At 39.4% G+C, this 15,767-nt stretch overlaps 1 protein-coding gene across 6 annotated transcripts in view; it reads right to left on the reverse strand.

Annotated features, from left to right (window-relative positions):
- cep170aa (centrosomal protein 170Aa) overlaps positions 1-15,767 on the reverse strand; it is a 56,123-nt gene that overhangs the window by 7,200 nt on the left and 33,156 nt on the right. For 5 of the 6 annotated variants that reach the window (XM_028468677.1, XM_028468673.1, XM_028468678.1 and 2 more), the window contains 7 exons: positions 10,010-10,369; positions 8,975-9,255; positions 5,625-5,714; positions 4,323-4,440; positions 1,822-3,333; positions 1,625-1,663; positions 49-322 (listed from right to left, as the gene is read on the reverse strand). In XM_028468677.1, coding sequence (XP_028324478.1) covers positions 49-322; positions 1,625-1,663; positions 1,822-3,333; positions 4,323-4,440; positions 5,625-5,714; positions 8,975-9,255; positions 10,010-10,369 — 2,674 coding nt within the window. The remainder of the gene's footprint in view (positions 1-48; positions 323-1,624; positions 1,664-1,821; positions 3,334-4,322; positions 4,441-5,624; positions 5,715-8,974; positions 9,256-10,009; positions 10,370-15,767) is intronic. The other variant, XM_028468675.1, reaches the window with a different exon arrangement.

The following is a 15,767-nucleotide window of genomic DNA, read 5'->3' on the forward strand; positions in this document are numbered from 1 at the left end:
GAACAGACAGGAATGAAAAGTAACCAATGATAAATACATGATCAATACCTGGCTATCTCCTCGCTGTGAGCGGTCCAGTCCCTGATGTACTCCTCTTGCTCCTTCATACGGTGTTTCATCCCCACTCCTCCTGGACCAGGGGCCACACCGGGGCTAGAGCCGGCGGTGGAGCCCAGTTTCGAGCCGCGGTGTGGGACGAGGTGGTGAGGACGCACGTGAGGGCGACCACTGTGCTTTGGAGAATTCCTGCTGGAGTTAAACTCTTCCTCTGAAGTGGAGCCGTACTCTGGAGGTAGACGTCTCCACCTGCTGCTACTGGACACTGGAAAGAGGAGGAAATACAATCTTTTAGTATTTAGTAATACATTAGCTGACAAAGGTAATTAGCTTTAATCAGCTTTGAATAATATTGAAGATGTAATATAGACAAAAACAAAGCATGAAAAGAGGATTAAAGGTTTATTGCATTAAGCATTTAATTGCATATTGCAAGTCAAAGTATGTTTAAAGATAAAAAAAATAAGTTTGTTGGTTTCCATATGCAGGCAGCCAATAAAACAAACTATAAAATGCATAAAAGTACAAATGAGCAAAGATGGTTAGATGGTTTAAAATTTTCACACACAAACTGTGTTTTATGACAAACAAGACAGACTTGCTCTATACATGAAATCTGCAAAAAAAAGAGTTAAATACCACTGATTTTATGGAATTTGGACAGCAAATTTGGAATTTTTCTTAATTTTATTCTTCTGATAAAATGTATTATAATTTAAATCATCAGAGTTCTTTTGTTTTAGTCCAGGTACAGTGAGCTGATTTACCACCACGTTAGCCCCCTCACAATAACTCGTCCCACCTCAAAATTAGCTGCTAATTAGACAAATGTTGAAGTGTATTTTTGGTTTATTCTTTTATTTTACATTTTTGGAAATTCATACATTTTTGTCCTTTTTTCAGTCAGTCTGCATTTATTTGCATTTTTCTTTGTGTAGTTAAAGGTGTTAACTGTAAAGCTAAAATACATTACAGAACAGTTTAATGTTTTTGTGCATTGTTTCTGCTATAACTATGTATATTATCTCCATTTTATCAAACCAAAAGTAACTAAAGCCCTAAATAACTATAGATTTGTTCAATTTCTGACCATTTACCAGTAATATGAAATGTAATGATATTTGTAAGAGTGAAGATGTCTTTGCTAAATAATTCCACGAGGGGGAGCACTGTTCCAGGAATAATTTCCTCCTTAAAAACAGGTTAAATTGTGAGTAAAGCTTTAGACAATGTGTGAATTAAAGAGATGAGACGCAGAATTAATAAAGCAAAAAAAAAGTCAGAACTGGGTCATCAGTATTCTGCTTTACAGAGTTTTAGCTCAGAGATGCCCTAAAACTACAGACAGGAAGTGTTATAGCTAATAAGTTTGAATATAGTTAAAAATGTCAATCAAGTCGTGCTAATAACTATGTGAATGATATCCTATACCATCTATAGAAGTTTCCTTCAGATTTCTTCTTTTAATAGTTCTATGTGATGTGCAGCGTTCTTACTATGACCCAGGTCTGCTACCAACACAACACACCACCTATCACAGCACAATGCTAGCACTCTGGTACAGTACCCATCAGCTCTTCTTCTGCAGGTTCTGGCTGAGAACTCTCTGAACCATGAAAACCACAATATATGAGTTCACCACACATGAGACAAATGTTCTTACACTCGTATCTAACAAGCTACGCAAAAATAAAGCAACATCTTGTCATGAAAAAGAACTTAAAAACGTTTCTGGTTTTTTAGTCGTGCAGTTATCGTACTCACCTGTTGGAGAGCAGTACCCAGATGTGGTAGTTTTGGACTTTGCCTCGTTCAGTTTAGAAACACTGTTGGCTCTCATCTTGGGTGTGAGCTTGTTCTCCGTGGGCGTAGAGGAGCGCAGCCCCAGACGCAGAGCGGTCTCGTTGGACAGACGGGGGGAGGAGGTGCCGGTTCTGCTCACCGTGCACTCAGAGTCACTGCGTGCCGATATGGAACCCAAACGGGTCCTCCGTGGCTGAGCAAGCAAGTCCAACCGTGACAATCCTTTCCGTCCTGACGGAGGTTTTGAGGTGGAGCTGGTGGTGGAGACCTCAGAAGCGACAGAGACTCTATCTGCGTCGGCCAGGTCCGTATCGGAGGTGTCCCCCAGCCGGGCCCGACGGAGGAGCGATGCCCTGGTGGGCCGTGGTTGAGGCAGCGCCGCCTGCTTGTTGAGGGAGGAGGTGGTTGCTGCGTGTAGAGTGCGACCGGGTTTGGAGGAGGAGCTGCCGTTAGCTTTAGCAGATCTGTGCTGGAAATCCTGCCCCAGTGGTCCAGAGTAGGTCTCCTGGTCTGAGGAGAGAATATCAGAAATTGGAAAAGAGGTTTGGTCGTCATCGGTGAGATCCAGAGACGGTTGGCGAGCCCTAGAGGAGGATGAGGACGGCTGAACGGAGCGGCGCATCTCAGTCCGGGTTACTTCTGCAGTCCTGCTCTTAGACTTCCTCTCCAGACGTTCCCGTGCGCTGGAGTTGGTGACACTGGCCTTAGACACCGTGCTCATGTTGCTCTTCTCCCGGTGAATGCTGCTGAAAGAACGACGTTTCTGTCCTCCGCCTGCTTTCCTCTCAGCGTCTCCGGTCACGTGACTAGCCGTGCTGGCCGTGTCGACGTCCGACTCAGGAGAGATGGAGTCCCTCCGGGGTGGAAGACTAGAACCCTGTGAGGGACCGTTCTTACTGCTTTTCTGGTCCAGTTTGTTCTCATCTCTGAGTTTGGCCTCTAGGAACGCCATGACAGCCTCTGTGTCCTTCAGGAGCGTGGCAGTGTCCATGCTGCCCACGGAGTCACTGCGCTCACGCCCGTTACTGCCTCGGTTTATACGAGGGATGAGTTCTGTGGGAACGGCGCCACTTGGCTTCTCGATGGTGAAGCTGCCTTGGCGAACTAAAGGCTTCCCAGACTTATCCCCGTCTTCTGCCTCTGCTTTCCTCTCCTCGGTCCTCTTCCTGCGCTCAGCACCGCCCGTGGTCCTGAGAGGAGCCTTAGACGGAGACGATGTGGAGGTTTGTTTCCCTTTACCGGTCATCTCGCTGTCCTTCATGGCACCTTGGGAATCCACGTCTGCCTTGTTCTCTTTCTCCGGGGGTTCAGTGTCCTGTTTCTCCCCTATCTCAGACCTCAGAGCTTTAACACTGGATTTAGCCCGGGGGTCATCCAGGGGAGGCTGGGGGAGGGTCCTGCGCTTTTGGTCTGTCAAGCTGGAAGATGACTCCCCTCTGCTGAGGGATGCACCAGACCCAAAGCCATCCCCTCCTTAAAAACAAACAAAATAAACTTATAAATCATTCGATACACTTAAAAAATATAGATCAGCTTAATGCGTGTACTGTTCGTTCTTTGGTTATTCCGTTTTAAAACCAAATCAAAATAACAAATAAATGGTGTGGTTATTTTGTTTTTCTGACTTAAACCAAAACAGAAATACAGAAATAGAAAAACGCTGCTTATCTGGTTTTTGATGTTTTAAAATTAAATCTTGTTCAGTTTGTGTGATATTTGAATATTTAAGGGAAACTAAGGACGAGAACTTCATATTTTAAGCTCGTCAAACAGAGGGACTTTCACTCCCACACAAAAAGAGCAACGCATAGTCACATTACTGATGAACTGGTGAATAATTTGAAACACTGTTAATGCATAAATAAATTAAAAAAAAAAGAATATTATGAAAAGTACACGTGATAAAGGAACCAGAGGTGGTGTAATGACTCTACTGGTGCTCCTCGTTCCTTGTGATCAACTTCCGTGTGTGTTGAAGGCTGCAGTTAGTGGCTGGCAGTATTATAATGTGCAAAATAAATATTTTTACCTCCCTCAAAAAAGCTGTAAGTGTTTTTGGAAAAGTATCAAATTGTAGATGTTCTAACATCTATTGTTCCTCACACCAGCCTCACAGTAGATAGTCACCTGTTTATTTGGATACTTTTTGGACCGTAACACTAACTAAACATAAATGTGAGCAGCTTTTTACAAATCAACATCCACAGACTGAATGAAAACATTGCAGGACCAGAAAACTGCTGAAATAAATTCTAAACAGTCCTATTGTGTGCGGAGATCTGGTCCAGGACCTGTGGAGGAATAAACACTTGTTTTTAAACAGAAAAATGCTCCATATCTGGTTTTAAGTCAGCAAAACAAAATAACCACGTTTATTTGTTATTTTGATTTGGTTTTAAAACGGAATAACCAAAGAACGAACAGCTTTATCCTTTTTATCTTCCTTTTTTCCATTCATGTACCTCTTTCTTTGTGCAGAAATGTGGTGGCCTCTGCTCCGGAGCCCTCTGGGTCTGTCCTGGTGTGACTGGCAGTGAGACTGGCCCACTGAGAAACCCAGCTCGCGTCGTCTAGAAGAGCCTGAGGCGACACGTGAGTTTGAAGCAGCAAGAAAAAAAAGGGGAACAATGTCAAGGAAACTTTAGCAAAGAGCAGTCAGGACAGAGAAGTCCAAGAAAGCCACTATCACAGATGTAAGGCATAATCACAGAGATGGTGAATATAACATGCTGTATCTTCCTTTAATGGTTGATTCCTCTTGAGACATTTTGTAAAGAGACGGACGTGCATATATAAGGAGAATAAAAGGCTGTGTGTCCTGTCAGAGCTCCTCTCTGTTAGGAAATTGCCTGAAGGCCTGTGAGTGAGTCTCTTCTTCTCTCACTAGGATCTAGGTCACTATCTGGGAGGACTAGGAAACTCCTGCTAGTGTGTGTGATGTGACTCACGCTACAGAATTCAGTCAGTTAGCTGTCAAAGGTCCAAAAACCAGATTTTGAAAAAAATGAACAAAATGAGTACTAATATTGCTCTAATTTACACAGTACATGTTCTGTATCGAATGTGGTTCAGATTTTAGGTGAAAAATTAGTCATTAAATCATCATTGTGTTCTAGTTTGCACTTCCACATATAAATAAATTATAAAATATGTACAGCACTGATCATTTCAAAGCAATAAGTGACAGATATCAGACCTTGTAGGGTCTTCACTTTCAATTTATTTGATTATATGTCCCATTTTTTTGTAATTTGGGGACATTTTGTGGAATAATTTGAAGAAAAGTACAGGATTCGGGAAAATGTTGAGTTATTTTAACAATTTGAGATAAAAAATGATGTGATATAAGCATGGGGAAAATGTGAGCTCTGCTAATATTGTGAAGTTTCATTGAATTTGTGTATTAAATTGGAGATATCTAAATGAGATATCTAGAACTGAATCAGTTGGTCATTTACACAATGATTCATGGTTTCTCTGACTTTTTTGCTTTCTGTTGTCGGCCAAATTTAATGCTCTAAAGGGCCGGATTTGGCCCCCGGGGCTTTGGTTTGACACGTGTGATAAACAATCCATATTAATCAGTATTCATATATACTACAACATGAGCTGAACACAGCATTTATAATGACAATAATGCAATAATAAAACAACAGCATCAAGTTAAAGCTTCCATTGTAGTTTAACTTGGCATTAATCTTTCACTAAGGACTAATACGCATATGATACCGCAGCATAATAAGTACAAATGTGTAATTTTCTACCTCTTTCCCCTTTTCTCCTTTCTTTTCTTTTCTTTCTACCTTCTGGTCTGACAGAATGGCAGACTCTGTGTTCTGCTGCACACCAAACACCTGCAAAAAATGTCAAAGGGGTAAAAGAAATGATGCTAATTGCTAATGGAGCAAAAATGAACAATTTCCAACCATCAACCCAAAGTGTAGCATAAAGCAATGATCAGCTACAGTTTTGTGCCATTTACACCAACATAATTCACAAACACTCCAACAAACAGCAGAGCAGTGTGCCAATTAGTGTCAGATAATTACATGTATTAGTAGAACACAGCTTCCAGTTTGGTACCAACACCGAGGAGGAGAAAACACCTTATAATTATATAAAACAACATCTGCACCTTCAATGCCTTGAGACCCCAGTAAGTTATCATTTAGGAGAGTTTAAAGTATGTGGAGAGTGACAATCTGCTGGCAACAGTCCTATGTTTAGCTTTATATGCAGCCAATTACATTTTTTAACTGTACAAACTGACAATTATTAATGAAAACCCTCCCTTTAAGTAACCGACCCACTGTGATCATATCGCTTCAGGACCACCAAAGAACACCGTCTGGAAACTGGAGTAGCAATAAATAGCGTGGAAGCGACCTCTTTTAACTTTTTAGGAGATGTTCAGTAAAAATAAAGTACTCGATGGTGCAAATCTTTAAACCACGTTATTTAGAGGAAACAACACCAAGTGGCCTCGAAACAATAGAGACAATTAACCAAGTTCTGGTCTGGTTTGTGTTGATCATGTCCATTTTTCTAACCTGTTACAAGTCATGATCCTAACTGATAAAGATAATAAATACACTTGATTTTAGGAATGTAACGATTAATCGTAAGGTAGTTAAAAATCGATTCATAGGTATCACGGTTCACATCGAATCTCTGAAAATTGAATCGCAGTAAACAGCAGAGGGCGCTATATATCTATTTATCCTTCTCTTGTACAAATGCTGAGGCGGCGGGCGGAATCTGCTACTAGTTTCTTTCTGGCCGCCTTCTACTCTCAAACATATTCATAAATGATTCCTTACCCCTTTAGCACTGAAAGAATATCTGTAATATTACGTGAATACCTGTAAAAGTCACGTTTTTCCATTAGCTGTCTGCTAGCATAGCATCTCTTCTTCACTGCACAGAATAGCGGCATGCCAACCGACCACCGGGTTACTATCGCCCTCTGCTGGTTCAAACAAATATGTGACCTAAATACAGTGCAGACTTTTTTAAAGTCCAATTGTTAAGGCACAAAATACATTTTCAGTTACACTTTTAAAAAGAAAAATAACTATTATGCAGTTTTGCATTGTTTATTATAGAACCAGAATACAAATTAATAGGCTTCTTCTTCATTTGGATTATTCCTTTATTTATTTCATTCAAGATTTATTTTTTAGTTAAATGGCATTGTTTTGAATAGTTAATCAAGGGATTCTTTTGACAATGAAAAATAAAAGGAAAATAATACAGTATTTTCTACAAAAAAATAGAGGAATATTTTTGTCTACAGTCCCATTTTGTAAAATAAATCGTGAGAGAATCGTATCGTAAACCCAGTAGGGTGAATCGAATCGTATCGGGGGTTGAGTGAATCGTTACATCCCTACTTGGTTTAACCTTGGTGTAAGAAAAAAAACGAATCTGTGATATTTTGCGATATTTCACGGCGCTTTTATCGTATCGATCCAAAAAAAAATTCAAATTTATTTTTTAAATTATGTTTTTAATGAAAAAAATAATAATTTAATTGCGCTAACATATGCATAGCACGTAAACGCTCAACCACTAGGTGTCAGTGAACCACATCAGACCTTGTTAAACTACTTCACTCCTTAATACATTATAGCTTGGAAGTTGATTGCACTTTATTTTTAAAAACATACTGGACAATTCTATAGATGTATGTGGTTACATTAAAAAAAAAAAAAAAAAAAAAATCACAATTTGTTGTAGAAGCAAAAGTCAAACTTTTTTGAAGAATGGAATTTGACAGTTTGGTAAACATACCACTAGGGCTGTGCAATTTTGCCTGGAAAAAAAAAAAAAAAAAAAAAAAAAAAAAAAGATCTTTTAAAGAAAAATTTGAGCTTCGATTCAATTTTTTTTTTTAAAGACTGCACTCATCAGCTATATTGTCAAAAGTGCCACTTTATTGCTGTAATCGTCCTCCAGAGTTAAAATGCATAGAACAATCCCAAAATAAAAAGTAAATGAGGCTCTGTCATTCAACAAGTTCAAGCTTTAACCCAGGTTTTAGCAAAAGTGCAACAGTAACTTCACAGTAGCTTAAATTTTCTGATTAAGAAATCAGACAACTACATATTTTACAACAGATATTACAATTTAAATAATAAATAATTCCCTTAAGATCTCAGCATAGTGCGAATAAAACATTAAACAAGCCTGTGGAACACATATAGCCTACTCAAACGGTAAACACATGGAAACAAAGAGGCTCACATCGTGTGCTACTCTAACCCACAAGGACAGAACGCAAAAAAGTCAGAAAAAAACTGGTGTAAAAAAACAACCCAAATTTGCAAAATAAAAATCGTTTTTATCTACAAATTCGATTAATCGATTAAATAAATTTTTCCTACATACCACACACTTTGAGGAGCAGGTGTGTGGTTTATCATGGTTTAACAAACTACTGATAGTTAGTATGTTTCTTCAGACTTTCAAAATAAGAGTCAATAGGAAAAGAAATTCTGTTTAATGGGTGTGCTAATATTTTCCTAGCTCATTTTCTTGATACAAAACAAGCCTATAGAAAAACAATTTAAAAAAAAAAGAAAAAAAAGCTGTTTTGTACTCTTGTCAACTTAAGAGAAACATTTTTGAACCACTAACTAGTTTTTTTTTTTTAATTCAATGCTGTTTTTAAATAATAACTGCTATACTTTAAACCAGTGGGTCCCAACCTTTTTTGGATCGTGACCCCATTTCGATATCACAATTTTCTGTTGACCCACAAACATTTTTTCTCTTTCTAGAAGTTTTTAAACTGCATTTTATTGGAACCAGATCTATATTTGATAAAGTAAAAGTATAGAAAACAGTTGTTTAAGATTGTGTTGTGTTTTAATTAAAAAAATAAATACATAATAAGATTTTAAACAGTATTTTCTTTATCAATTACAAGACATTTCAAACCACCTCATTTAAATTCCAGGCGAACCCAAATGTGGTCACGACCCCAAGGTTGAAAAACACTGTTTTAAACCCTAAAAATAAATGCAACAAGTAATTTCTGGTATGCCACGCTGCATTACTCACAGTGTTTATATAGCAGTCATGTGTCACATAAATAACAACGTCTTCCTACCTTGTCTATCATGCGTCTGGCCTCCTCTTCCTCTGGATTCTGGTTCTCCAGTTCAATAGTGTACGTTCCCTTATCGCTGTGCTCGTCCTCAGCCTCGGCCCCAGTTACTAAACCGACCACTGACGTATCCTCACTGGGGCTGGTGGGGCTCCCCGTTGCCAAACCGGTACTGGCTGAGCTCCGGCCTATACTTGGGTCTTCTGACCTCTGTTTGAGAAGCACTCGGGCTGCCGTGGGAGCACCTGCAGTCACAGTCGCTGGTATTGGAGCTGGAACCTTCCCTGAGGTGCAACAAACACAACATGAACAGTGAGGAACAGAGTGAAAAAGTAAAGCTTAACATAGACATTATATGAGTTTTTGACAGAGTTGTAAAGAGTACTGATGTATCCTACTCAAGTAAAAGTACTGTTACATGATTGAAATTGTACTCAAGTACAAGTACAAGTAAGTCATACATAAAATACTCAAGTACAAGTAAATTAAAGCTCAATTAAATAGTATTTAAAGTAAAAGTTACTATCAGTAGTTTCTTTTACCCCCCATGTATATTTTTGGTAATAAATCTTGCTATGATTGCATACAGTAAACATCTCATGTATAAACTTGAACTTATTTGATTTTCCACAAAGGCATCTGTATAAAATAATTACTATTATTATTGTTAAATAATAGCTACATTTATTAACTCTAAAACTGTGCCATGTGGGTAACAACATAAAAGGTAGAAACCGTAGAAAGTGGCTGGGCTTTGATCAGAAATGGCACGATTAAAAACATATGGATTATGTTCAGTGTGCTGGAAATAAAAAATAAATAAAAAATAAAAAAATCACAAATATAATAATTTACTCCTTAACAGATGTGAGTAGAAATGTAATTAATTACTTGACTACTTTTAAAATGTACTTAAGTAGAAGTAAAATGACCAATTTAGAAGTATACCCAAGAAAGTACAAGTACCAATAAAAGCAGCTCATATACAGTAATGTCAGTACTTGTAATCTGTTACTCTCTCCTTTGGTTTTTGATTACCTGATTCAGAGACCGTGGAGGCAGAGGTGGAGATGCTGAACACCTTGGGGTTAGCAGGTGGCTGCGGGCACAAACCCTCTCCACCTATCCCTGCCCCCAGCAGGGGGGCGGTCTGCGAGAACGAATACGATCGCCGCTTGCGAGGGTTTTCTTCGTCGTAGAACTCGATCATGAAGGCCGTGCGGTTGCCGGTTGCTTTCCCTCCACTCACCGTTATGTTGCCCCCTGATGCCCCTCCTCCTCCACCTGAGTAGCTGTGGGCTGCTTTCAGGCGATCCTCCAGGGCATGGCGGCGGTTGGCGAAAAGCAGGCCTGGACCGTTCTCTGAGTCACTCTGGGTGCCATCTTCATGTTTGCTGCCTATCAAAACACAACAAAACAGTCATGGTTAAAGAAATGCTCGTCCATCATTGTTCACCTTATTTTCTTGTTCTTTGTATGTTTTTAACTTTTGTTTTTATCTTCCCCCCGGAAGAGCTGGAGGAAGTGGCCGGGGAGAGGGAAGTCTGGGCCTCCCTACTGAGGATGCTGCCCCCGCGACCCGGAAACGGCTAAGCGGGAGAAGATGGATGGGTGGATGGATGGATGGGTTTTTATCTTCGATTATGTGGTGACCTTAAGAACCATGAAAGGCGCCTTAAATAAAATGCATTATTATCATTATTATTGGTAGTAGTAGTAGCATTATTATCAGATAAAGACAGTAGTCCTTATAGATCGATAAAACAACTCCATTTATTGACATGGTCTGAAAAGTTTCTTGTATTTCCCCCCAAAACTTTGCTAAAATGACTTCCCAACACATTTCTGATGTTTTCACTGACCAAGTTGTGGTAAAACAATGGCAGATGTTTATTTTGATCCAAAAACTGGCCAAAATTGAAAGTCTCACGGAGTGAGGCGATAAAACAGGGAATACTGGGAACAAACTAGAACAAAATGGTCTCAAGCACTCACTATTCTCCTTGTTTGGTGAAGAAACACAAGAAGAATGAAGAAAAATCCACTTCTAATCTGTTTACCGTACTCCACATCCCACAATGCAATGCACCAAACTTTTCCAAAAATGCCAATAAGGGAGTGTTTACAATGGAGATGAAAACAAACCTTTTTTTGAGCAAATGATCTTCAATTTATTGATCTATGAGGCCTAAACTATGTCTATGTGTTATCTCCAGCAGCTTTAACCATAAATACAAAAAATGTTCTGTTTGAGGGTTAAACTAAAGTATACAGTAGGTCTGTTGGCTCTCGTTACTTTGACATTACCACGTAACGCCCCAATGTATCATATTCAACCACAGCTTCACAAGCAGAAAAACAACAACACGAGGTTGATTAAATGTTTACTTCAATCTAGTGACATCACAAACTACAACTAAAGCATGCATCTCCCTAAAAACACATCCACAGAGCAGTATTAGCATAGACTTTATCAACAGAGCATGAGATTTCCAGTACCTACCACACACTCCTGCAGGGTTCTAGAATAATCAGTCTAGGAGGGGGAAATACCCTGTCTTCCTCAGTCTTGTACTGTGAGACTAATAAGTGTGCCACGCAAATCTAGTGATGCCACTCGTACGACTGACTGACTGCCGGCCCTGCCTACTCTCACTGCTAAAACAGACATGAGGGGGAGGGGATCCAGCCCTGTGTAGGAGGGTTAGCAGGGTGGACAGGAGGATGTGACTGGGTGGGAGAGGAGGTTTAGGGATGGGAGGGAGGAAAGAAAAGACTGAAAAGAAACAGAGACTGGGGGATGTAGAGGAAGAGGAAAATGGGGGGAGAAAAAAACAAAAAACAAAAGTGGATTACATGGGAGAAAAGCAGAAGAGAATTACCAGAGTGAGGCTAAACACACAGCGTTCTTACTTAGTGTTACGACACTAAAATGAGTTTTCCCCTAAACTCATTTTAGTTTAGGGAAAATGAGTCATTACAACATTATTGTGCCCTAGTCTGCACTTCTACGTATACATAAAATACTAAATATCTAGAAAACCAACAATATCCAAGCAATTAATGATAGTTATCAGTCCCAACAGGATATTCACTTTAAATTTCCTCCATTTTTGGAACAATTTCTATTAAATTAAGGGAAATATTATCTAATAATTTCAGGAAAATTGAAGGATTTTGTAAGAATTTTGAGTTTCCTCAACAGTTTGACATTAAAAATGACTGCAATCATGCATAATAAACACCAGGAAAATTGAATATGCAAATATGGTTGAGTTTCATTTACACAATGATTCATATTTCCTCTGTAATTTTTTACTTTCTCCAGTGGGCCAAATTAGATGATTAGATAATTCTTGGTTGAGAAGCAGATAAGTTGCTTTGAATTTGTTAAAATGTACATGTAATGCAGGAAACTTAACATAAAAAGTTTGGGACTACAATGACAATAAAACTAAATAATAGAATAAGAGGGGCAGTGTTTAGCTCAGTGGGTAGAGCGCCCGCCCCATGTACAGAGGCTATAGCTCCTCACCTGCAGCGGGTCCAGGTTCGATTCCCGGCCTGGGACCCTTTCCTGTGTGTCATTCCCTGCTCTCTCTGACCCCCTTCCTGTCAAGCAACTGTCATATAAAGGCCACTAGAGCCAAAAAAATCCTTTAAAAAAAAAAAAAAAAAAATAATAGAATAAGATTTGAGGTATGAATTTGATAAGGCAAGATGAGAACTGAGATCAAAAATGACAAGACGATACAAGATAAGACAAACCTGGATAAGATCAGATTAAATAAATAATGAAATGATTCCCTTCCAGGGAATAAAATGCCTGTCAGGGTTCTGTCTCCTCTCTTCCTTTCTCTTTCTCTTTCCTCTTATGCACAAACTGAGCTTTCTAATCACTAATGCAATCTCTTCAAATGCAAATTTCGAGGACTTTTGTTGAAACCTCTCAGAATAATCAATCTGATCACAGTAGCAGCAAATCTAACACTAAATGAACACAATTGATTTCCTTTTGTCTAAACGCAAGCGCACAATTCAATTCTGCAACAGTTTTCTTCATTTGAAGATGAATACGTCTCTCGTGTGTTACCCCTAACCCACACTAACCTCTCCTGTCTTTCACCACAGTGTTAATACAGCCAACGTTTCATTAAAAGGTAGGCAGTGTAATAAAGAGCTGGGAAGAAAGCAGCAGAGCATTAAAGCAGATCTACAGATAAGCATGGAGAGAGAGAAAGGGCAGGTCGTTCATGCTGCGTGCCCCAAACAAAGAAGCCCTTGGCTGGGGAGGGAGGAGAACAGAGGTGCCTGTGAGAGACTAGTGCTGCTCAGAGCCGCTCGCCCCAGCATGACTCACGCCGTTGTTTGTGGCTGCTTACATGTGCTCACAAAGATGCGTTGGAGGTCACAGTCAAACATATAATATGTTAAGGTTTCATTTATTCAGACAACTGTTCCTTTGAAAATCCACCGACCGTGGCTCAGGTGGTAGAGGGTCGTCTTCTGATCGAGAGGTTGGGGGTTCGATCCCAGTACCTGACTATGTGTCGAAGTGTCCTTGGGCAAGACACTGAACCCTAAGTTGCTCCCAGTGGTCGACTAGCGCCTTGCATGGCAGTCCTGTCCCACTGGTGTGTGAATGTGAGAGTGATTGGGTGAATGAGCTGATGTGTAAAGCGCTTTGAGACTGCTTCAGTGTGGTGATAAAGCGCTATATAAAATCAAGTCCAAGTCCATTTACCACTTTGATCTCTTGCGACTGTCAACTGCCAGTCTTCGTCAAAGGCGTCTGCTGATCGCTTTGATGTTTCCTTTGAAGTTTTCCTGAACTTCCGCCTAGTATTTCCAGCAATATTCCTTTTGAATAATATGTAATTCACACAACTAAAGAAGACAAAACGAACCTTGCTGGAATGGAATTAAATCAAGCTGAATTCTACATTTAAAGAAGACGATGACTTACCGATCGACTGCTCCACTATTTTCTTTCTTTACATTAAACACCCAATAACACACCAGATATGCCTTGTTCAGTCACCCTCACTGCTCTGCTCGTCTGCAGAGCGGTGCTGAGCGTGCACGTGCAGCGAGCACAGACATTATAAATTAGAGTTAAACCATAAAATGAACAGCACATGATTTACACGCCTTCAGTAGGAACATTAGCAGCATTCGTTACACATGCTCTTGCTGCCCTCACACACATAACACTAACACATGATCAATGATCACATACTCAATACAGGTTATACTAATATCTGCCTGTTTAGTCTTATCCAGTGAGATCGTAACCCCATGTGGGGTCACCCAGAATTCAAATTGGGTCTCGTGAAATATCGAGTAATTGATACAAAAAATTACTGATTAAAATTATATTTTTGTAATTTTTTACATTATTATAATTCTTTTCAAATGAAAACGCCATCACACAATCTCAAACAACTGTATTCTTTACTTACACTTCCTCAAACAGTCCACACACACACACACACCCACACCCACACCCACACCCACACACACACACACACACACACACACACACACACACACACACACACACAGATGACTGTGGGTGTTTGACTTTTGTAAATGTTCCTCTTATTCTCAGTCACTTACACATTGATCTTTTAAAAAGGCTCAGTTCGTCCCTATCAGCTTATAAAGCAGTAACGACTCTCTCATAAACATGTAAAGTGTCTCCCTCATATTTTTATTAGTTCTATATCTGTATGTGCATTTCTGTGTGCTAAAGTCAACCTTTTCCAAATGGCCAAGATCACAGCAGGGGCCACAAAAAAAAAAAAAAATGCTAGCATTTTAAAAGAATGGCCAATCAGAGCATTAATACAGGAAAGAACAAAGGGTTTTGTCTTTGTCATCATTTTGTGTGGTTTCCATGGTGTTTTTTTTTTTTTAGTTTTTAGACATTTCTTGTGTTTTTTTAATTCGTGTTGTCGATTTTCTTGTCAATGAGGCACATTTCTGTTGTCTTTTTTGTGTGTTTTTCAAGTCATTATGTGTTTCTTCTTATATTTTTTGTGTTATTGTATTCTTTTTGTGTATTTTTCTGTCTTTTTGTGTATTTTTCTGTCATTTTGTGTAATTTCGTTGGCATTTTGTGTGTCTTTGATGTCCTTTTGTATATGTTGTTGTTTTTGTCGTCATTTTATGACGATTGCGATTGTTTAGTGCATCGTTTTTTGTGTTTTATGAATCATTTTTTGTATTGTTAGAGTTTTTGTTGTTACTTTGTGTACTTTTGTTGACATTTTGTGCATTTTGCTGTCATTATGTCTATTATGTTGTTCTTCATATAACTTCTAACTCCATGAAGTACAATTTAGTTTTGGTGGCAAAACAAAATTAGACCCAGGGCCGCATTTGGCCCCCGAGCCACCAGTTGCCTATGTCTGCTGACTAATTTTGAACCCAGCTTTTCTTCCCACTAATCATCAGCCTTTTATGTCAAACACATGTCTTTCCTCTTGCTCCACATTCCCCCTCCTCAATCTTCTGTGGTTAGATCATAGATCTGTGTGTAAATAAACCAGCCTTCTTCTCACTGCACTCTCTAGAAATTAACCTGTCAATCACTCTATCAGCTAATAACATGTCCGTCCATTAGAGAAAGCACTCTATCAACCAGCAGACATGCGTCTAGCATGAATTCGATCTAACGAATTAGCTTCACCTTCCTTTAAGAGAACGTCGTAGATTCTAATCCCCCTGTAGCTGATGACCTTCCCGCTCACACACGACAACATCAAAAATTGGTGTCCATTCAACTGACACA

This window comes from Gouania willdenowi, chromosome 15 (genome assembly GCF_900634775.1).
Source record: "Gouania willdenowi chromosome 15, fGouWil2.1, whole genome shotgun sequence".
Taxonomy (NCBI): Eukaryota; Metazoa; Chordata; class Actinopteri; order Blenniiformes; family Gobiesocidae; genus Gouania; species Gouania willdenowi.